The sequence below is a fragment of the Oratosquilla oratoria genome, chromosome 22 (assembly GCF_046742065.1).
Source record: "Oratosquilla oratoria isolate Oo_2021 chromosome 22, ASM4674206v1, whole genome shotgun sequence".
Taxonomy (NCBI): Eukaryota; Metazoa; Arthropoda; class Malacostraca; order Stomatopoda; family Squillidae; genus Oratosquilla; species Oratosquilla oratoria.
The window spans coordinates 48603488-48628262 of NC_134798.1; the positions used below are offsets into that span (position 1 = coordinate 48603488).

The following is a 24775-nucleotide window of genomic DNA, read 5'->3' on the forward strand; positions in this document are numbered from 1 at the left end:
CCTCCCCTCTCATATACCTCCTCCAACTTTCCTTCCTCGTGTCCTTTTCCTCTTGTCTTTTTTGCACTGGAGGGCATAGGGTTTATGGAGTGCTGTCGCCAGGTGATTTTATTAAGCTGTTTGGAAGTACCCCTTTCATACCGTGAGTGTTGAATAAAATTGGCCGGCGTTAGCCAGAATAAAAATAGGAACTGGCTGTAGATGCGAGCCCTGTCGCTGTATTCTCAGACTGTAGTAATTTATTCCAAATACCGCCAGGTGATTTTATTCAGCTGGGGAATGGTTCACTGTTGGCCTAGGGCGATAGTACCAAGATGAGGAGAGAATAGTACTGATAATACGTGGTATTGTTAGCCATACAGGTTGTGTACGCTTTAGGTGGGAATTTTGCTTGTCTGTTTGAGTGTTCGTTGTTTTATTTTTTGTTTTTGCTTTGTAATATTTAATTTATTTTTAGCGTGGAAAATCGTTCTCTGTGTATCAATTTGCCATTAGAAAAAATTAGGTTCGTCGTAACATGAATCAGTTATGTTGTGCATTGTAATATTTAACAATGTATTGTCAGGTATTTTTCGCTACTGCTTGTTTTTAACACCTAATGCAACTCCCCACAATTAAAATCTCCCATCAGAATAACATTTTCACATTTTCAATCATTTTCTGTAGTTGGAAAGCTGAGTTCAACAGGAACTCTGGATATAATTTCACACATCCTGTTTAAGCTGGGAGATAAGCATTTAAAATCTTTTCTACATCTCCCCAATAGTTATTTTCATGTTACTTAAGGTTTGCCATTTCTCAGTACCACTCCATTCACTTATTTTTTCTTCTTTCCCTTCGTTAGCATATATGTTTTTTCCTCAATCTCTTCCGCCCTAAATTGTAGTTGCTGTATCTCACTGGACCATCAGTATTTTCGTCAGACTTTGAACGAAAATATATTCGGTTCTTTCTCCTTTAAATAATCGTTAATCGCCACTCTACCCGACGTCATTCCGTCTACATAGTTGTATGCCGAACGCTGCTCTGTTTTTCTTTCTTCGTTTCTAATTTGAACCTTCTGTCCCATTTTTTTTTCCAGTTTCTGGTCCATAGTTTTTGAGAAAACTTCGTCTTCTTTTCTCCGTTTTTTCACCCCATTGAGTAATTATTTGATTTTCGTCCTTGTATCATTTTCTTTGTTATTCTTAAATCTTTTCTGGCAATTTTCCTGTGTTATTGAATATTTCATTTTTTGGTGTTTCATTAATTTAAGGTTCAATATTGTTGATGTCTTGTTCTTATTCGTGTTGCGTCGTTCACTCATTGAGTCGTTGTTTTCCACTACAGTATTTGGTAACTAATTACACCATGGGAGTGCTCGTTACTGCCTGTTTTACAGTCTCGTTTTTATCTTCTTGCAATAAAAACTACCTACCAGGATTATATTACAATCAAAAAATCTTCAGGAGATATCTCTGACAACAATAGCAGGTGTTTATCATAAGAATGATAAAAATTTTCATCTTGTTCTAATTATTGTGTGTGATTCACCATGGTTTTGGATCACGTGTTGGACTCTTGATCGACAGTTATTAACCTCTTGGATGAGAGCTCAGAGTTCGTTTGACCGATGTATGGGTAATACTGATCTTGCACGCACACACACACCCAACTCCCCGCCCACGAGTTGGAGTAACAACCCGCAGCGCAGCGATACTAAAATTACAGTCCTGGGCAGGATTCGAACCCGGACCGCCGTAGTGACAGTCGACTCGACCAACCGCGCGCGCGCGTGTGTGTGTGTGTGTGTGTGCGTGTGTGTGCGTATGCGTGTGTGTGTCGCGTGCAGTTGGCTGCAATCAATAACACCTTTAACTTCTTGTATTTAAGGACATCTTTAAAATCACCCTCATGTTTCCATCAGTTGCGACGTGACACGACAGACGTCATCGAGGCCGTTAATATTTGAAATATTTACATCTCGCTCACGGCAGCTGCGCCAACTAGACACCTCCTCCTCCCTCCCATCCCCTTATTTTGCCAAGTTTTATTAAAATTTGAATGGAATAGTCTCTGGGCGTTTTCATCCTCGTTAATTGCTGAACATCACCCTATTGTATGATTTTTCAACTGCAAACTTCAGGCTATTGAAAGGCAGTAATTTAAGGTGATATTGATTTGTACCTCGTTGTAGGAAACACTGCATTTGATGTTTTCTTTCGGATCTTGCATTATAAATGTTACTTGTATGATTTAATGAGGCAACAAGTTTACAAGTGCATTCGTGGTGAATTTACAAATTTATTTATTTAAATGTGTGTATACTCGACTATTGTAACTGACAGTAACAATTACTTTACTCAGTGTACTGGGCAAAATGCTCGCGTAGCTTGCTGTGTTTTTGCGTGCGTTCGTTTCCATCTAAGACCTGAGCAGGGTGGGTTCACTCCCGGTGGATAAATAACTGATTGGGTCCTAAAGCTTCGTGTTCTTGTGGAACATCGACTCTTGTGGAGTCGTTGGAAGTCCTGGTTGCAGCCCTCGAGTATGCAAAGGGAGGCAAGGCCGCTTGGACTCCAGGTCTCCTGGATGACACAGTCTAGTCTGTCCGTTCATTGAGGTCTTGGAAAACTTCACATACCGTGGTGGTGGTGTGGTGCATGGCAGTGGTAGGTCATGTCAGGGAATACTTCGAAGGACTGGTGCATACCATGGTGTTATGGGCTTGTTCAATCAGACCGCTGTCGATATTTGCCCAAATCTTCGTCATTTGTGCTCCCTGTCTTGCTGTGCGGGTGACATGGGCTTTGAATGTTGACTTTGGAGAGGAGTCTCAACGTAAACTAAAGACTGCTCCATGAGAATTAAGGTCAGTTACCAACATAATTCGTGACCGTCAGTTTTAGTTATATGAGTATGTGGCATGTTTCCAATGTTCATCCTACCATAGGGTTATTTCTATAAAAGACAGCCCTCGGTGGGGGAATTCATGGCTAGAGGAAGCCTATTGATCCGGCAGTTTGAAATAGGAAGTGTGATTTCACGGGGTCTTTTTTGGAAAGAAAAAGAAAAGAGAAAAATAAACGATGGGGATTGTGTCGGCATGTGAGTAAGCGACGCTCCCCCCTCCTCACTCCCTACTGCGTATATATTTCATCGATAATGATAAAGATAACAATTTCTGAATATACCGCAAGAAAATTGTCGGTTACTGATTACGGAAATTTTTAATTTTGTATATTTTCGGTCAGTCTTGATGATTATACTTTGTACTTAATTTATGTTCTCTTGCTTTGGAGGAGACGGTGTGAACTACTTCATAAAAAATGATTGATGTTCATTGCCAAGATCGTAAATATGCCAGTAATGACTGATCATTTTATATGCAAGAGACTAACGATGCTGAATATAAAGAAAATCGTAAACAATGTAGCTAAAATTCACAGAATTCAATTTAATTCCATTATATATATATGCGCATTATTTATTTTTCTGAGGTGCATTTACGTCGTTATCAGGAAAGTGATAAATGACATTTTTACTCGGTGGGGGAGTGGAGTATTAATTGTTGTTGTTATTGTTTATTATTATTGTTGCTGCTGCTTTTACTGTTATTCCCAATGCCATTTCTGATGGAAACATGATACAGAAAATACAGAAAACGGATATCGATTGGAAAAAATGTGATTCACGTGTAGCTTTTATAAACAGACCTACGAATTTTACAATAAAGATGTTTGTTTTGGAATTATAGATATATACAGTATATATATATATATATATTTTTTCAGAGATGCCTGGAATCATGGCCTTGAGAAAGCGCGCTGCAGATGACAAGCCACTCAAGGGAGCCAAAATTGTAGGCTGCACTCATATCAATGCTCAGACTGCTGTAAGTATTTAAACCATACATTATGTACCTTGGTGCTGTGATGTGAAAGGTTTTCATTGTTATTTTATTTGTTTATTTTTTACTTATGTTTAATTTTTTCTTTTTGTCTTTTCGTCCTTTCTTCCAGTTCATGTTTATTTCAATATTTTTCTTACTCTCTCACATTGTGTGTGTGTGTGTGTGTGTATGTGTATGTGTGGCGTGCGCGCGTGTGCCCTCATCGCCCCTGATAACAATATCTCCTTCCCCTTCATCCCTCCCCTCTTCTCATTTCCCCATCTATTGTGTTCAAACTCTCCTGTGCCAAACGTGTTGGTTGGTGTATGATTAAACCAAACTATAAACAAATTGCAATTTCTGAGGAAGTTGTATTATATGGAAATAAAAGGGAGACTGCATGATCATATATATATATATATTTTTTTATGTGGATATTAGATTAAGTGGTTGGCATTCTTCTCTGAGTGAAGATTATTTTCAGTCATAAGAGAACGCTGCATGCTTCATCTTCATAGAGCTGTCAATAAAGTTGCCAACTTGTTGACTAAAACATACATAGCCAATGCCCTCTTGTATGAGGATAATCTCCAAACTTATATCTAACTTGTTTGATAGGTGCTGATGGAAACTCTCATTGAATTGGGTGCAAATGTGCGCTGGGCTGCCTGCAACATATACTCGACCCAGAATGAAGTTGCAGCTGCAGTTGCTGAAGCAGGTAAACAAGTTTGTGGATGTCAACTGCATTCAGGGCCAGAAAAGCGAATGTGAAGGAGTATCATGATTTAACAAGCTTTGAATACTAATCTTAGTACATAGACTGATCACACAGAAACATTCATACTTGTCACCCATTCTCATGTATAGCAGGACTATATATAAATTCCTCTGGTCTACCAGAACACTTTCTTACCATAGACACACATTGAACAATATTATCAGCCTCTCCATCATTACTACTTGAACCTTCGCTAGACATTCCACAATATATTCATCAAATCCAGGTGCCTTTCCAACTTTCATATATATTTTTAATGGTACTTGTATCCGTTCTTTTACAATGGCCATATCATTCCCCCCTCATCATTTGTTCTCTCTGCATCTCCCATCATCATAGTGAAAACCTTCCTATTGTCATCATTCAGCAACTTGTTGAAATACTCGACCCATTTTCCTGTCACAACATTCTCCCATTAGGAACTGTCCCTCTGCTCCCTTTGCCCTCTCCTCTCTACCCAGATCACTGTTTTTGTTTTCATTTCATTTCCATCCAAAACATCTTGCTTCTTTCAGGATTCATAGACATGCCCCCTACCCTACCTTACATTCACTCACCCCTTGGCTTGTTTCACCAAGCATTTTGCTTCCACTCTCTTTACTTTATACCTCTCACATACTTCCTTCTTTCTGCTTTCCAACCATTTGACATATGCACACCTCATTAACACCAAGACTGCCATCACCTATTCATTCCACTGTTCACTACCCTTACTTTTGTTCTACTCCATTGTCCTCATCTCATCTATTTTTGTTATTTAACTCCTCATTGAACCTCTCTTGTTTAGTTTCTCTTTCATTACATCACATCACATTTATCCTCCTTCCCTGTTGTACTTAGCTTGCTCACTTTCATCACTTTTTTGTCTTCCTCCTTTTCCATATTTCTCCGTTATACCAAATGATGATCAGACATCCATCACTCTCTCTCCTTTAACATGCTCATGTCCAGATTTCTTTCATTCACCTTTGTGGACACCATTATGCACTGGAAACCTGTAGTTCTATGGCAGATGGCAATGTTCCTCTGACCCTCCTATAAATCTTTCTGGGAAGAAACTGGACTTGTGTCTATGTTGTATTAGTGCAAGACTTTCTATGGCACCAGTTATTGAACTGGATCATGAACAGAGCTCTGGTTGCAAGTGGATGAAGTTTGAGCTTCAGCAGTGATTCGATAATTGATCAGGACTCTCCTGACAATGCTGTACAGACTCGTACTTCTTCATATGAATGTGAAGGCACCTGCATTTCATTGTATTGTGGATCATATGGTTAAACAGAAATAGAGGTTATAAGACCACACACCATGTTGGCTAAAATTCATATACTTAGGAAATATGACCCTTATTCACATGGGGGGTTCCTGTTTGTGTGTGTAGTATTGGATCACTCATTCTAATTAAATCATACATCAGTAAGCTAGTGGTATTTTCTATTGTTTTGGATAAGATTGATGTTGACATTGGTGTAGGTAGCAGTAATGTGGAAATCTTGAAGATTCAACAAACTTGCCACTGCTATCTGTGTACAAAAAAGTTGTAATCAGAGATTATTAGATGGTTGTGAATAGCACGTAGAATTAGGGGAACTCACTAATGAAAGTTGTCAGTGCTAGAAACTACTGGAGAACTTATTGTTTGTGATCTTGCATGCTGACACTCTTCCCTGAACCAAACCCAAGATTTTATCTAAGAGATCTATGGGTTTGACTTGACTTTCACTGGCCCTCTGATATACTCTTTAGATCCTGTAGGGTTCCTGTAAAATGGGACTCGAAGCTTAAAACATAATTAGATGGATAACTATTTGTTTTTTTTTCAGGCACTTCCATCTTTGCTTGGCGTGGTGAAAGTGAAGAGGACTTCTGGTGGTGCATTGACCGCTGTGTTAATGCTGAGAATTGGCAGCCCAACATGATCCTTGATGATGGTGGGGATGCAACTCATCTTATGCTCAAAAAATATCCGGCCATGTTCAAGATGATCAAAGGTAAATGCTGGGTAGAATAGTAATACAAAATTCTTTGACAATAGATTGAAAAGTTTTTCAGATAAGGGGGACAGTAATAGTGGTAAAAAATATATACAAGTGTGCTAAGTTAAGGTTTGAGAACCAGCATGACAGATTCAAAATACATACATACATATATATATACATATATATATATATATATATATATATATATATATATATATATACATACATACATATATATATACATATATATATACATATGAAAAAATCTTTAACCCTTATGGAGGAGCTTTTATTATTCTAACTATTGAACAGGCATGATATTCTTCCAATTTAAATCTGAATTCCGATTTTTTTCTTTTCCTGACAATGATCTTGATTTTTTGTCATTAATTCCTGATTGTAATAAATTATTCTGTTAGAAAAAAAAAACAATTTTGTTGTGGTCGAATAATTTTTGGTTGATGTGAAGTTTTGGGCGATTCGTATGTTGGCTGTACCTGTGTGTAAGTGGTTTATTTTGTGCTGGCCCGCAAGTGATTTGTTTTGTGTAGCATTGTGTGGTGTGGTGCACACGTGTACATATAGCAAGGTGATGACTGGGGTAGATTTTATTTTAGCCAAATTATATCGATAGCAACATCAGTAGAACAGCTTGAATGCCTTTGTTTACTAGCGATTCAGCTGAGGGACTCAGCCTAGGCCTGCTGCCCCCTGACCCCCACCGGGGGCTCTGCCCCTGGAACCCTGGCCAATGTAGATTTTTTTTTTTTTTTTTTTTTTTGTTACCCACTATCATGCCTGTATTGAAGAGATAGCAAATATTATCCCTTACAAGGTGGGAAAAGCCTTTTGTTGCAAATTAATCTACCATAATTCAAAGTTTCACCAAATAGCAAGTTACTGCAGTTGGTTTCATAGACCCTCAATTGATATATTGGGAAAAAAAGTTAATTGGGTTTTACATGTTTAAGGATTTTCAGTTTCATTTTATAAAGACTTGATAAAAGTTTGCATAATATATCGTTATTTTTTCTAGGAATCTGTGAAGAAAGTGTGACTGGAGTTCATCGTTTGTACCAGCTTAGCAAAGCTGGAAAACTGACCGTCCCAGCCATGAATGTGAATGATTCTGTTACCAAAACAATGTTTGACAATCTGTACTCATGCAGGGAATCAGTCCTTGATGGGTAAGTATTGGTCTTAAATTAAATCTTATGTTTACTCCATTACAGACTCTTGTCACCTTTAATGACTCTTCTGCAGTGCCAATTGATTTTATTCAATTAGGAGAACCTTTCACTCCTCTAAAATCAACTAAGAGTGGTATTTGACCACATGAAATTTTTAGACTGGGGGAGATCACATGATAATTTGAAGATGTCCATAAATTATCTCCTCAAGCTTCTGGCCTACCCTGTGTTCTCATACTGGGTAATGCTAATAAATCAAGTGCCAGTATATTCAAGTTAGGGTTTTTGTTCTTGATGTAAAGGGCCTTGATTAACATTAATTTTCTTGGGTTCATGCAAGTTTCCAAGGTTTTCATGTTCTGTTTCAATTCTTCTCGTGTAATGTGGTGTCCGTGTGATGCCCTGGCATGGTTCTTTGGGGCTCCTGTGTATTTGTGTCCAACCAGTCTGGATTCCAGCTTCATAGTCGTCATGCCTATGTACGAGGATGGAAGGGCTTCACAGTTCCCTTGTACCCACATTATCCTTGGTGAACTTCCATGCAACCACATATTTGTACATCTCATCACTTGCCAATAGAGCCACTTCTCTCCCTTTCCCCACTGCCAACACTCCCCTGCCCCTTATAGTTTACAATCACTCAGTGCTAACACATCCATTTCTTTTCCTATAAATTTACTACCACTTTTTCTTTTTGCTCATTTGTTCCACAATCAAACACATAGAAAAAAATGACTAGTTTTGGTTGGAGACTTCCTCCCAGACCTCTTTTACCTCAACTCTTCACATAAAAAACTTGCAGACAAGGGAGTTTCTAGTCCACCAACTCCATCCTATCTAGTCAGTTTCTTGAACACACATGGGAACATGGTGATGACATTCTTATCCCCTATCAGGAGCACAGGAAAATGAAGAAAGGGTGATTTAGAGTTTTAAGAGATTTAAGGGAGATATTAGAAGAGGAGGACAGCAAAATAAGTAAATGGGTTAGCGATCCTTTATGAGTTGGAGATAATTTTTGACATAGACATATTCTGTGTGGCTCTGGTCTGTAGGTGTGGAGGCTAAGTCCCTAAAATATTGATCTGTATATAGCTATGCATTGGGTAATAGCCACATTGACATGATCATTCTTAAGTTATAATAAAATTTATACTATCTGATTTTGAGTTACAATCATGTTAAGTGTGTGTGTGATTCACCATGGTCTACAAACTTGGATCACATGTTGGACTTGTGATCGACAGCTATTACCTTCCTTGATGAGAACTCACAGCCTAATCTATGGTTAATGCTGTGACCTGACCTTCATACACACACACACACACACACACGATGGCATAGTGGACATGACTTGATGGCGCGGTGGACACGACTCGATGGCGTAGTGATTAGAGTTTGTGGCTGCCACAATGGTGGTCCGAGTTCAAATCCTGCCCAGGGCTGAAATAATTTCAGTATCGCTGCACTGCGAGTCATTACTCCAACACTCTTGGGTGGGGAGTTGGGTGTGTGAGTGGGTGAGATCACAGCATTACCCATAGATCGGTCATATATGAGCTCTAAGTTCTCTTCTGGGAGGGAAATAGCTGTTGATCATGAGTCCAACATGTGATCCAAGACCATGCTGAATTACACATGCACAACTCCTTGCCCACCAGAATTGGAGTGCTGGCTCACAGTGCATCTTGCTAAAAAAAAATTCAGGTGGGAATTGAACTGAATTAGTGTGTGAGAACTGTACCACTGCACAGTTGAGTCATGCGCATGCATGTGTGTGTATTTACCTAGTTATATTTAACTAGTTGTAACATACGGGAAGGGAGCTATGCTTGTGGTGACCTGTCTTTGTATCTTTCAGCATCAAGTTTTTTCTTAAAATCTTGAATAGTGTTTGCACACACTGTTTCTTTATCTAAATTATTCCAGGTGTCCAGCACTGTGTATGTATGTATGTTTTGTAAGAAAATCTGGTCTTGCTGTCTAACTTTGTTCTCACTTTTCACGTCTATTGATATTTTACAGATAAAATCCTATTCCAATACTTATGAACGAACTGTTGAAAAAAAAGGGCGAGGGGATAGCTGTCTCTTTTGTCTGTGATGGCTCAATGGAGGTTTATACACAGCCGTATTGTACCTGTGCCAGGCCTGAGAGTTGAGCTGCCACACTGTGAATATTGTTATTTTTATATTTCTGCAAATGGGTGGTGTATGACTTTGGCTACCTCCCTTGTAAGGGGGGGGGGAAGTCATTGGTATATGTATGTATGTATGCAAATGAATGAAAGAAAAATGCCTGTATGATTACAATATAAAGATCAAAAATAAAAGATTGGGGGTATGAATGGACAAAGGAATGATGCCGTCTGAAGTGATGTTCCTCTTCTCTGCTGTGGAGGAGCTATGTCTCGCTAGATTGTTTTTGACCTGAGGTTTGGCAGGGGATGGGGATGACCCTTCATCTTTGAGTTGATAAGGTGGGAGGGCTGATGAATAGGTTTTCATGGGTATTCAGTGGATACATGCTGACCCATTCTCTTTGTTTCAATCTTGATGGTTTTGACTCTGGATATGGTGGGCTCCCCTTGTTACATCACCACTACTTCTGCTCCATGAAATTTATATCAATCAGAACAAAATCTATAAAGGGGATCACTTTGCAGAAGGGGTTAAATACTCCAGGCATGGAAATAATTTTGACATTTTTGTTTAAAATTGTTTCATACTAAAAACTTGGTCATGGCCAGAACCAGTTTTATCCAGATGAGGGAAGGACATCATGTTGAAGAGGTTAACAGTTTCTCTATTTATTCCTTTGCCACAACACCTGGCAATTTTATTGTGCTGAAAGTATGACTTTGTGGTGAGGAAGTTCGATTATCTGTGCAAGGATGACACTGAGAAATGTTGTACAGGGTAGTGGTGTTTTCATTCAGCTAGGTGCAGGACCTTCAGCTGAAAGGGGATAAAGACCATCTTGGTACCTTCATTACTGTTGATTCTGGTTAGAAACTTTCCTCTTGTAAGTGCCCATATTCAGCAGCACTTTACCCTGGCACCCCTATAGACTAGGGCCACACTGCATTCATTAGTGTTATCATTGTTCCCTTCTCCTCCCATGTACTTCCTCCATCGTCCTCATCCTCTTCCTCCCCCTCCTCTACCCATTACCTCCTATTTCTACTGTCTCTTCCCATCTCCTTCCTTCTGCACCACCTTTTCCATCTCCCTCACCCTCCTTCCTTTCTCACTTCCTCTTCCCTCTAACAGTAAGCCATAAGAATAGCTCCATTCTTTGGTGACACACCCGTGCCCTTTCACCACCATCATCACAAAAGACTTTTTTTTTTTCTGTCTTTTCATTGACAGCATACAAAGATTTGTTGCACTTTGCCATTCATGTTATTGGATGTGCGCTGCTAACCAATTAATTGCATACTGGATGGGAATCTCCAACATTGTATGCATTTTACAAATGTTCCTCATTTCAGTCTCAGTTTTTCTTGTTGTTTTTCCCCTCCACTTTGTGATACTTTTCTTCCTAACTTTGTTTTTGTAGAGGGTTTGAAACCAAGTACAGGTTCAATTTGAATCAATTAATCTATTGTCTTTATTCACACTTGAAGGAAACCTATGACTGACAGAAAACTGGTTACTAGTTCAGCCCAGTTTGGTGAAGAAATTTTGTAGTGTTCTCTCGGGTTAAAAAAAGGGGGGGATGGGGGGTGTTGAACAAATTTGACTGAGCCCTGTAAAAATAATAGATTTATTATGTCTGTTAAGTGAACAACTCAAAACTGCACTGACTGAAAATATGCATCTTGTTTATTATTCTAACTTGACATTTTTTGTGATGCAACTGGCTGATTTATAATGAAATTCTCTTAATGTAGTAAGACTGACATGCAAGTCCAAAGTAAATAGTGATCTTTTAAATTACAAAATAATTAGGATTCTTTTATGGGAAATATGTTATAGTCATAGCCTTCCTGATTAGATGAAATTGTAAAGCTCATAGTGTTGTACTTTTATGTTGTATTGTTCATCTTTTATTATATATATAATTTCTATTAAAAAAGAAATAGGTGGTGTCAAGATAAGAGGGTGGAGGGGAGTGGAGTATGTTGGGGATGGAATGGGTGGGAGTGGTTTTTATGCCTTTGTTTTTTGGCTACCTCCTTTGTAAGGGGGAAAGCCTTTGGTATATGTATGTATGGTATATGTATAATTTCTGTTATGTTCTTCTTTCATTTTCCAGACTAAAGCGCACAACAGATGTTATGTTTGGGGGTAAGCAGATTGTTGTCTGTGGCTATGGTGAAGTTGGTAAGGGGTGCTGCCAAGCCCTCAGAGGACTGGGGTGCACAGTCTATGTAACTGAGATTGATCCCATCTGTGCCCTTCAGGCATGGTAAGTCGCTAATAAGAAATCATTCAATCTTTAGGTGTGATTTAATACATACATATGTATGTATGTGATTTAATGTAAAATGTTAGAGTATTGATATATATCCAAAGGTCATTAATTTAATCAAAGAAAATTGTATTTGAAGTTGATGGAAGCTTGCTGAATTTTTATCTTTGTCTAATTTTCTGTTCTTGTGATGTTAACCCAGCATGGATGGCCATCGTGTGGTCAAGCTGTCAGAGGTGATTCGTCAGGTAGATATCTTGGTGACAGCAACTGGTAACAAAAATGTTGTGACTCGGGAACACATGGACAAGATGAAGAATGGAGCCATTATTTGCAACATGGGACACTCCAATACAGAAATTGATGTGGTAAGATTTTATATATATTTTTCAAATGAGTATTTTTTTAAACATGGTTTTATACATATACTAGAAAGACATTTCATCCTCGTAATGGGGTGGGGGTTGGGAATGGCTGAGTCAAAGTATACATCCAACTATTTGTATGCCACATCCATTCAACAAACCCATTCATTGTCCCTCCCATCTTGGCTCCTTGTGGATGAAGGGTCATCCCTCCATGTCACGCTGCTCAGGTCAGAGGCAATGCAACACAACTTGCAAGTACTTGCCATTGGTCCTCATGGCTAAATAAATATGCATAAGCATAAAAAAAATCATATCATCTATAAGAAACAAATAGGAGATGCAGAAATATTCCTAAATAAAGATATTTTTATATCTTCCATGGAAGGTTGCTAGCCAAGTGGGTTAAGGCTTCGTTACTTGCAGCGAAAGGTCAAGGGGATGGTGGTACAAATTCTACTACATTACAAAGTCCTCTGTAAGGGACACTGTCCTAGCCTCCTGATAGAGTGGGCATTTTTTTATGTTAAATCAATCAATCAATTGTGTATTTCAAATATTGATATGATTTCTTTATATTGATGTATATGTATCTTGTTATAAGGACCAATGATGAACATGTGCAAGGTATGGTCCTGCAAGATGGATGTCTGAGAGAATTGTCTCCCTGCTACCCATCTTCAGAACTCAACACCCTCACCCCCATTTGGAGATGCAGCCCTGAGGGGCTGGCACTCAATCTCCAGATTGGGGACCAAGATATCTTTACCAGCTTTAATTGTATTTCCTCCACTTTATCACCTGAAAAGAACTGATGACAGAACTACTCCCCTCTTACTGTTATCATAAGATAGTGACATAGTCAAGTCGAGCTAAGTGTAGTCAATGAAGTGTGTGGGTATCAATTGAGAGAGTTACCCATAATCAAGGCACGTAAATGTCTGGAGGGAATGAGACATGTGAGAAATACATAACTGGGGATGAACATAAAGAGAACTTTGTAGGAGGGAGTAATTGTGTGCACAGGACTCTATAGAGCAGGGACATGGAATTTCAGAGAGGAAGAAAAACCTAAACATACTAGAGATAGTGTTTGAAATGTGTAATAGGCATTACAAGGATCATTAGTGAGAAATATGTTGGTGAGGTAGAGAGTGGGAGTGGAAAGATGGGTAGATCAACGAAGCGTAGGGAAAGAACGAGGAAGGAAAGAAAAAAATGAAAAGAAATGGAGAGAGTGAACTTTAATAGAAGATTGAGAATGAACTGAAATGTTGGGGAAAAAAAAAAAAAAAAAGTTATTACATGTGTATGTGCAGTACTGTTTCCAGTGCCACAGTAGATTTCCTCTACATTATCAGGGAAGGAAGGGTCCGGTCTAAAGTATTAATCTTAATCCAGCTTTGTAGAGAGTACAAATTGATAAAAAATTAGTTTTATTAATGTGCCTCAAAATTTTCTGTAACAACATGTTTGACCTTGTTTTCCTTTTCAGAATTCGTTAAGAACCCCTGACCTGACCTGGGAAAAGGTTCGCTCTCAAGTTGACCACATAATTTGGCCCGATGGCAAGCGCATCATCCTTTTGGCTGAAGGGCGGCTAGTCAACCTTTCCTGTTCTTCCATTCCTTCCTTTGTTGTATCCATCACGTCTTGCACACAGGTATGTATTTGAAGGCACATGGCTTTCCTTGGCGAATTTTCTTGCCTTTCTTTCTTCAAATACATGACTTCCTTATTTTTTCTTCATTTTTCATCTAAGGTGTTGAAATAAATTGCAGAATTTGTGTATTTAGTATTTTTTGTATGAAGAAAATATATTTTTTGGGTTCTAATGTATATCTCTTATGATACAGGCCCTTGCTCTCATTGAGCTATTTAATGCACCTGCTGGAAGATATAAGTCAGATGTGTATTTACTTCCTAAGAAAATGGGTAAGTAATCCTATAGATGTATTACTTTTAGTAACTCAAATACATGGAATAATTATGAAAAAGATATTTGTATTAGTAATAGTATTAGCAACAGTAATACATACATATACCAAGGCTTTTTCCCCCTTCCAAGGGAGGTAGCCAAAAAGGGAAAGGCATAAAAACACTCCCACCCATTTCATCCCCAAATACACTCCACACCCCTCCCACCCTCCCTCTCATCTGAGCACCTCCTGGATGACGGGTCATCCCTGCACCCTGCCCACCGCCCTGGGTCAGAAGCAGTGTCGCAAGACACAGCACATCCACAGCAAGGCCGCTTCATTTAATCGGCGACCCCCCCTCTCCGTCCCCCCTTGCATATAAGGAGAGGACGGGGAGAAATCCCTTCGGGCTGCGTCAAAATTTACTCACACATACTACCCCACCCTCCTCATGCAATCACAACATCATCCATATACAACCATTCTCCACTCACCTCTGTCTTCCGTCCTCTCCCTTCCTTCCTCAACAGACATTCCCCTCTTCCCCAAAGCCCCCTTCACCCCGTCCATCCACCTCATCCTAGGACGTCCCCTCATGTTCACTCCCTCCACATCTGCCTTCCATACCTCTTTTACTAGTCTTTCTTCACTCATTCTTTCCATGTGTCCAAACCATCCTAATATTCTTTCATCAACCCTATCTCCCAGCTCCTTTTTCACCCCTGTTCTCCTCCTCACCTCCTTATTTCTCACTCTATCCAGCCTAGTAACCCCCACCATACTTCTCAGACACCTCATCTCAAACACATTCAAACTCCTTCTCTCTTCTTCTCTTATGTTCCACGTTTCTGCCCCATACAGTGCTGTTGGCACAATCACTCCTTCATACAGTCTCCTCTTCGCATCCATTCCCAAATGTCTATTCCTCATTACACTCTTTAATCCACCAAGGCATTTACTCGCTTCTCTCAGTCTACATTCTACCTCCACCTTCACTCCACCTTTTCCTGCTACACTTGCACCCAAGTATCTAAAACTATTCACTTCCTCCAGTCGCTCTCCCTTAATGTTCACTTCCAGTCTACTGCCACTTTCACCCCTTGTACATCTCATCACCTTACTTTTACCCACATTTATCTTTAGCTTTCTTCTATCACATACTCTCCCAAACTCTGCCACCAGCTTCCTCAATCCCTCCTCTGACCCTGCCACAAGCGCAGTGTCGTCTGCAAACAACAGCTGGCTCACCTCCCACTTTTCTCCATTTTCTTTAACCATCTCCAATCCCTGACCCACTACCCTAGCATTCACCTCTCGCACCACCCCCCATCCATGTACAAGTTGAACAGCCAGGGCGACATAACGCATCCTTGACGAAGTCCCACCTTTACTTCAAACCACTCACTCTCTCCATTTCTAATCCTAACACAAGCTCTACTACTCTCATAAAAACTCTTGACAGCTCCCAAAAGCTTTCCTCCTATCCCATAAATCTTCATAACCTCCCACAGTGCCTTTCTGTCTACCCTATCATAAGCCTTTTCCAGATCCATGAAAGCCCAAAAAACATCCTTCCCCTTTCCTATAGCTTTCTCACATATCTGTCTTACCACAAAGATCTGATCTACACAACCTCTACCTGTCCTAAATCCACACTGTTCCTCACCAATTACTCCTTCTGTTCCTCTCCTAATTCTCTCAATTAAGATCCTCCCATAAGCCTTCCTTACTACACTTAACAGGCTAATCCCTCTGAAACTACTACATTCACACTTGTCCCCTTTTCCCTTGTAAAGAGGAACTATACAGGCACTTCTCCAGTCCTCCAGTACTCTACCCTCTCTCCAGCAAACATTAAATAACCTCACCAACCAGTCCACCATCACTGAACCTCCCTTTTTCAGACATTCTGCATGGCATCCATCCAGACCAGGTGCCTTACCTGCTTTCATCATCTTTACAACTGCCTTCACCTCATCCTTCCTTATTTCTCCTCCATTCTCCTCACTCATCACTCTCATTTTCTTCGCATTTCCCACTGCAGCTATCTTTCCTTCCCTATCCTCCTTCACATTTAGCAAGTCCCTAAAATATTCTGCCCATCTTCCCCTTACTGCCATCTCTTCCATTATCATCTCTCCATCTGTACCTTTTACCTATGACAGAAAATTTTGAAAGTGATAAAAAGATGTTTTGGAAAGAAATTAAGAGAGGAAGAGGAGGCGAATCAAGTAGGGAAGAAAAGCAACAGTAATAATGACAAAAAAACTTTTATGTCTCATCTGTATACCAAGGGCCTTTTCTCCCTTATAAGGGAGATAGCCAGCCAAGGCACTCACCCACTCACACCCATTCTACACCTATCCACCACCCAATATTTCCCTATCATCTTAGCTCCTTGTGGATGAAGGGTCATCCTAATCTCCTCCCCACTGCCTAGGTCAGAGGCAGAGCAGCAAGACACAGAACATCCACAGCAGGGCCATTTCATTTACACAGTAACCTACAATTCTAGTCCTCTCATGCAAAAATTAGAGAAGAGAGGGAGAAATCCCTTTGGGCTGTGTCAAAATATCATCTGTACTCAACCATTCTCCTCTCAACCCTATCCCATGTGTACTCCCTTCCCTGCTCAACAGACATTCATCTCTTGCTCTAGGTCTCTTCCACACCATCCCATTGGGCTGCATCAAAAAATCATCCATACACCCCTATCACCTGTCTTCTCCCTTGCTTGCTCAAAGCCCCATTTCATCCTTGGTTGTCCCCTCAAGTTCACTCCATCCACCTCTGCTTTCCACATCTTTTTTACTAATCTTTCTTCACTCATTCTTTCTATATGTCCAAACCATCCCAGTAATCTTACATCAGCCTTAACTGCCAAGATCCCATTCCACCTCTGCTCCCCTTCTGCCTCTCAATGTCAGTCACAATCATCCTTTCATTCCCAGATGCCTATTTCTCATGACACTTTTCATTCTCTCAAAACATTTACTTGTTTCCCTTTCTCTACAGGTTACCTCCACCCCCTCTCTTCCATTTCCTGCCACATGGATCCCCAAATACTTGGAACTATCCACTACATGCCTCTCTCCTCTGAGACTTGTTTTGACTTGCTGCCACCCTCTCCCCTTGTACATCTCATCACTTTGCTTTGACCCAATTTCCTCCTACCGCATACTTTCCCAAACTCCATCACTAACCTTAGACTGCCCTCTGATGCCGCCACAAAACAAAGCATTAGGAATAATAACATGGTATTCTAAAACTGACCCAATAGACCATTATACACAGAAACCAAAATCGTCCCAATATAAATGCACATAAAAATGGTAGGCACAAAGTTATGTGCAAGAGCCCTCAATCCTACCTCTGTATCCCATTACGTAACACAAGTGCAACCAACTAAATGGGGGAGCGGGGAAAGGCAGCATACTATTCAGACATTGACAACAACCTACCACCAGCATCATACAACGTAATCATGCATTCACACTTGGATCACAAAACAAACACTTGAAGATCATCCACTGAGATCCTTACGACCATACTCCCCCACATGTCACCCCTATGAAGAAATCTTTCCCATGACCAGCAAAGACCACACTGGCACAACCACATTCTGGCTACTATGTGGCTTTGAAACAATACCGGCATAGAATAGGCCTAGCCATGGACTCAAACTTTCCTAAATGCAATCGCCACACAGAAGACCTTGAACACATCTTACATTGCCTTATCCTAGCATTATCCAAACGACACCACAATATCTCTTCCTTGAGTGACTTGTGGGCCAATCCACTTGCTGTTGCTGGTTAACAGGGAACCATGGGTCTCCAGCAAGAGACTTAGGGTAACAAGTTGATTGATCTTCCACTCCTAAACCCACATTACTGTTCCCCAATTACTCCCTGTATTCGTTTCCTAATCCTTGCAGTTAATGCTTTTCCATCCACTTTACCAACTACATTTAACACGCAGCAATAATCACAACAACAGATAATCTACCCTCAAACAGACAACAAGCAAACGCACTCATACGTCATTTCGCACAGACGAGCCATCTTACATCTCACCCTGACGACCGACGCACCATTCGACGTAAGAAAGACTTTCCCACAGACTCAGACTATACACCCTTCATAGACAGTCAGACAAAACTCATAATGCATAGTCTCAAGCACTCATCTGCCTGTGGCCCTGATAACATAAGCAACATCCACCTAAAACACATTGGACCACAAGGTATACACGCACTCACAAACATTGCAAACTACAGCTATTCACACAACACTATACCCGACATCTGGAAGCATGGTAAAATAATCACCATTCCAAAACCGAACAAAGACCCAACAATCCCAACATCGCACCGCCCAATCACACTTCTCTGCACCCCCTCTAAAGTCATTGAACGCCTAATACTTAAACTTGTCACACCATATATTCCCCTTGCTGACTCACAACACGGTTTTAGGCCACTACACTCCACAAACACTCTTCTGACAAACCTCACACAAAGAATTTTAGATGGCATCAATTCAGATAGGCCCCACCACAGAACACTTCTTATAACATTGGACATTAGTAAAGCTTTTGATGCTATCCCACGCCACAACCTAACAAATAAAATATATAACACAGACATGCACAATAACACCAAAAGATGGCTGGCCAATTATCTGGCAGGCAGGAATGCTCATGTGTCATATAATGGCCAATCATCGCACATCAGAAACATTAAGAACGGAGTACCACAGGGCTCAGTTCTATCCCCCACATTATTTAATCTATACATGCATGACTTACCCACGCCAGACACCTCAGAAATACAAATCTCTTCCTACGCAGACGACATAACAATCACATGCACACATCGTAACACAGACAAAGCTGCAGAAATAATCCAGCCTTACCTTGACACACTCAACACATGGTTCATCACAAACAGACTCAAAATAGCTCCAACCAAATCTACAGCAACACTTCTCACCAACTGGACAAAAGAACACAAATACATACCTCATCTCTACATCAACAACACTCTAATACCACACACAAACACACCGAAAATTCTCGGTGTAACATACGATACATCCATGTCTTTCAAACAACACCTCACAAACATAAAAAACAAATGCACACCTAGACTTAACGCACTCAAGTCAATCACTGGAACAACATTTGGACAAAACAAAGAAACTAATATAACAATATACAAACAATGCATACGCTCAGTGATGAATTATGCGAGTCCTGCATGGGCTCCTAATCTCAGTGAGACACACCACAACACCCTTCAAATCATACAAAACAAAGCCCTAAAAACAATTACAGGCTGCACAAATACATCACCTACAGACCATTTACACCATGAAACAAAAGTCCTCAAAGTCAAGGACCACCTCGACATGAGAGGCACACAAACACTTGCTGCAGCCACCACAAACACATCACACCCGCTACACTACATAGCAGAACACCCACACACACGAAGAAACATTAAAACTACACCCATAGACCTTTATTACACACAGATACTCTCTTCTCTTCCTCCACAACCACCAAATACCAGCCTCCGGAAACATATTCATAATCATATCACTCACCGCTCCATTAACACACTGAAAGACAACACACTGCTACATGCCAGACCCCCTGATATCCACCCTTCTGAATCCTCTCTCCCACGTAAGGACAGAGTCCACTTGGCCAGACTGCGATGCGGTCACCACCCAGCACTTCTAAGCTACCAGAAGAGGCTGGACGACCGTGTTGTGAACAGCTGCCCAGGATGTAACACTTCACCCCATACCATACAACACATAATGGAAGACTGCATTATACACAATCATGCACGCAAACAACACAACATACACTCTATAAAGGATTTGTGGGAAAACCCAGTTTCGGCTGTGGCCTTCCTTGGGGAGACGGGACTGCTCGGACAGACAGTCTAGGGAACGACAACAACAACAACAACTACATTTAACATACTTGTACCCTTGTGTCTTGTATAGTGGAACTATACATACACTCCTCCATTCCATCAGTACACATGCATTGATACAAATCAATTTATATAATCTCAACACAAGCATAACAGATGATATTTTAGATAACCTAGTTTAACAAGGTTCATTTTTACCCATTACAGATGAATATGTGGCCAGCCTGCATCTACCCACTTTCGATGCCCACCTCACTGAGCTTGCTGATGATCAGGCCAAGTACATGGGTCTCAACAAGGCTGGACCCTTCAAGCCCAACTACTATCGCTACTAAAGAGTAGGATTGAATGTTGGAGGAAGGGGTGGAGATGCCAAGTGTTCCTTGAGAGACCTTGAAGATTCCAGCATCGAGATCATGCCTAGTTGTTAACCCTTCATGTTGAACAGTATTGACCACCATCTGGATTTCAGTGTTGAAATTATGCATATATACAGATTTGTACAGCAGTACATGCATATATAGGTATTCATGTGTATATACATATACAGTATATATATATATATATATATATATATATATATATATATATATATATATACATTTATATATAAATAATATGATTCTGCTTATGTGCACCACAGTATGTGCATATACAGTATTTACATTTATACATGGTGTGTGTGGAACCAATGATGGTTACCAGCTTCTGGTGGTCTTGTGAGACAGACATCAAAAAGAATCTTTTCCCAGCTGCTCATCCTCACATACCATCAACCCCCTTACTGTATGGAGGTGTGACCTTGAGAAGTTGGTTGGTACTTAGTCTGTAGATTGGGCCCAAGGTGTCTGGTATATGACACATGTAAAGGCTGCAGTCCCTATACAAGGGGAGTGGCTGTAGCATGCCCTTGCACGGCCCTTCCCATCTCAAACACTTTGGAGATTAAAGTTACCTGCTTCCTGCCACACTGTGTGGGGCCAAATGTGGATTGAGACACAGCTCTTCCACCTCAGGGCCCAGCAGCCAAAGCTGGTTTAACCCCAGGTCTTCATCATATGGGAACAATCAGCAGCTACCCCACTCCTCCCAGCTGGTAGCATAGAAACAGACCCACACCAGTACAACAGACAACAGTCCAACAGCTTTTCTTGGAGAGAGCTATGGTAGGGCCTTAGGATCATTGTTGACAGTTACGTGGCTGCAGGTTTCCAGTCAGTGAAAGTTAAGGCAACAGTTATTATTTTTACATGGTATGTGAGCATGTGTGTGTGTATGTGATACTGTATTACTGTGAAATTTGATTTTCCGTTATGGTTTCGACAATTTGCAGCTTTTGAACTGCCAATTATCATCTGTGAGAAATGTTCAAGTTCAAATAAGTGACAGATGAAGTCACATTTCACATCATGATAGTTTAGCTGCCAGCTGGCAAATGTTTTCATGTTTTCATGTCTTCACAAACATAATACTGTTGTTGCACATCAATGTTCTTGTGGCATAAACACAACTGCAGAACTGAACAGAACTAATTTGTTCTCAGCCAAGACCACTGCTGTCATCTCCATAATACCACAGTTGACTTTTGTCACCTCAAGACTGTATAATCAAATTTATAGCAGTAAAATTGGGAAAGGTGTGTTGTACCCCAATACACAGTCCCAGTGTACATATGAACTCAAAAACCCAGTGTGCACTTGTGTTTAGGAAGTTCTGAGTGTTGCTGTAATTCATGTACATGTACAATTTTCATGAACAGGGGTTGCAGATATGTTAATAAATTCATACACATACACAAACACACACAAGTACACACACAATGTATATATGTACAAGTATATGTATATGCATACACATACTGTGTATAAAATGTATTTGGGAATTATTTTTTCCTAATGCATTGGCAAGGAAGCCTACTTGAGAAGTGCTATTAAGACCACAACAGAGTGCAGAGGGTTTAAGGAATGTGTGCAGATAAAGCTCAAAATGTAGTTCTAGAGTTCAAGGCTGATCATTTCATTGGTACGAAGTGAAAACTTGAAATTTAGGATGGATACAAACCAATTTATATACTACAACATTTTCCTTGCACTGTCTCCATCTCTCAAGTCATGATGAAAGTAGTTGAAGGCACTCAAAGTTTATTTTAGTACAGTCTGTTAGAAGAGTTCATAGTTAAAGTTTTAATCCTGTCATGAGAAGAAACTATATATTGAAGGAGGAAATAAGTACTAGAGTTTCTGTTGTGTGTGTATTTTGTCTGTGATAGATAGAGTGGAATTTAAAAGAGCAGAACATTTGACATCTTACAACTTATTCCAAGTATTGCAGCAAAACAAATGTTTGTAAAGCAGCTGCTCACTTAATATTTATCTCGAAACAATGTCCTAAGATGTACAGAGTTGCATCACTTTTTATCAGACATTTTTGAAAATATGCTGTCTACTATTACTTCCTATTTTGATCATTATCTGCATTAGTATAATATAAAGATATATATTTAATACATTGTTAATGATGCTTTCTAAGCATATTGTATAAAGAATGATACTTAAAAGTATGGCCTACTGCCTTTCCACGCCACTGGCCAGTTGGTTGGCCTTTGTTGACTGTTAACATCTTCCATACAGTACTGTTGCTCATCCCTCTTGTTGATTGTGTTTTGTGTAGCGCACCACATGCCTGCAAACAATCAAGCCAGTCTTGGGCACACTTTATCTCTGCCACCCTGGCTAACCCCCCTACCCTGCAGCCATCAAGATCAAACCTAGGCACAGCTGATCTATTGGGCAAGAAACAAATCATGATGACTATCGTGGATCAGTCAGTTATTTCTTGTTGGGCTTTGCCAGAGGATCTTCATGTTATCATGTTGTTAAAGCTGCTTCTTGTATTCTGTGCAGTGAGGATAAGAGCTCTTTTTGTAGTCAGATGTAAGCAGTGTTGGAAGCATATTCCTACTGCTTTCCTGTTTTTACTTTGATCAAACAAATGATGTTTGAAAAGACAGTGTATGTGTTAATGACACTTTCCTTTTTGTATGGCTCTGGGATTGTACCATATTATTTGTTTATGTATAAAGTGCCACATAATTATATAAAGTGCCACCTATATCATAAGGTAGTAAGAGGCTGGGACCAATTGGCAGAAAAAATGCTGGCCAGAGAACCCCCCCCCTCCCCCTACCCCAAGAAGGTCCAGCCAGTATTATAGTCCATTGTAATCCATATTTCATTTGATAACAGAAATAAGCGGGTGAGGTGGAAATAGCAGATACATTCCATAGCTTCTAATAGTCATGTGAATTGAGTCTTGCCCACATAATGAATGGAAAAAAATATTTTATTACTCATTCTTTCATTTATTGCTTTTGGATCCTAGTACTGTGCAGGCTGTTTTAATCTGCCAACTTTTGTTCCTCACCCACTTTTTCTTTTATATGAGCTCTGGCATTTTTCAGTAGACCCATCAAGTTATGTTAGAACTGCAAAGACAATGGAGTAATGCTAGTGTATGAATTTATTTTGATATTTTGTTTTAACTAACCCAGTGCAACTAATGTTTATATGGTTGATTGAGTGCTGGCAAGGCAAGGGTTGTCCTCTAATGACAGTAATAATAGTTTGTAGAAGAATAAGGACTTTTATTTTCCTCAATGTGATCCATCTCATGTTGGCATCCTCTGCAATGAACAGGCCAATTAGGCAGTTCAGAATGCTGAATTGATCCTCTTCAGTGCTTCCAGCCCAGTGTCTGCGACAGATTTCTATCCCACCCACTGGTCCACATTATAAAACTTGGGGCAAAAATATTGGAAAGAACACTTGACAAGTCACTTAAAAACTACCAAACTTGATGTATACCTATGGCTCTCTTCCCATATTCATAACAGGTACTTTGAGACAGCACTAGTACATTTAAAAACAGGACTTTTCTCACTCAGAGAGGCCTTAGGCTTTCCTCCAAAGATAAAACTTTCTGGAGGAAGACCCATTGCTGCCTCACCACCACCTCATGGTGCCTCCTGGAATTTACTTCTATCAAGGAAGTTGATGTAAGTGTGAGGGTACCCAGACTTTTGGCTGAAAGACATTTGGCCGACGTACATATGGCCGACGGACATTTGGCCTAATGGACATTTGGCTTAGTGGACATTAGGCCTAGTGGAAATTTGGCCGAATGTACATTTAGCTAAGGGACGTTTGGCCGAAAAAGTATAGTAACAGCCAATACTTTAAAGTATATTGTAAAAACTCATTTGATTAACAAGATGTTTATTGCAGAGACAAAATTAAATTAAAAAT

General features: G+C 40.0%; 1 protein-coding gene across 9 annotated transcripts in view; it reads left to right on the forward strand.

Annotated features, from left to right (window-relative positions):
- LOC143037550 (adenosylhomocysteinase-like 1) overlaps window positions 1-24108 on the forward strand; it is a 290562-nt gene extending 266454 nt beyond the window's left edge. For all 9 annotated transcript variants that reach the window (XM_076205966.1, XM_076205959.1, XM_076205960.1 and 6 more), the window contains 9 exons: window positions 3774-3874; window positions 4490-4592; window positions 6476-6643; window positions 7668-7818; window positions 12082-12234; window positions 12440-12605; window positions 14098-14265; window positions 14459-14537; window positions 20679-24108. In XM_076205966.1, the coding sequence (XP_076062081.1) occupies window positions 3774-3874; window positions 4490-4592; window positions 6476-6643; window positions 7668-7818; window positions 12082-12234; window positions 12440-12605; window positions 14098-14265; window positions 14459-14537; window positions 20679-20806 (1217 nt within the window). In that variant the 3' untranslated portion in view covers window positions 20807-24108. The remainder of the gene's footprint in view (window positions 1-3773; window positions 3875-4489; window positions 4593-6475; window positions 6644-7667; window positions 7819-12081; window positions 12235-12439; window positions 12606-14097; window positions 14266-14458; window positions 14538-20678) is intronic.
- The last annotated feature ends 667 nt before the right edge of the window (window positions 24109-24775 follow it).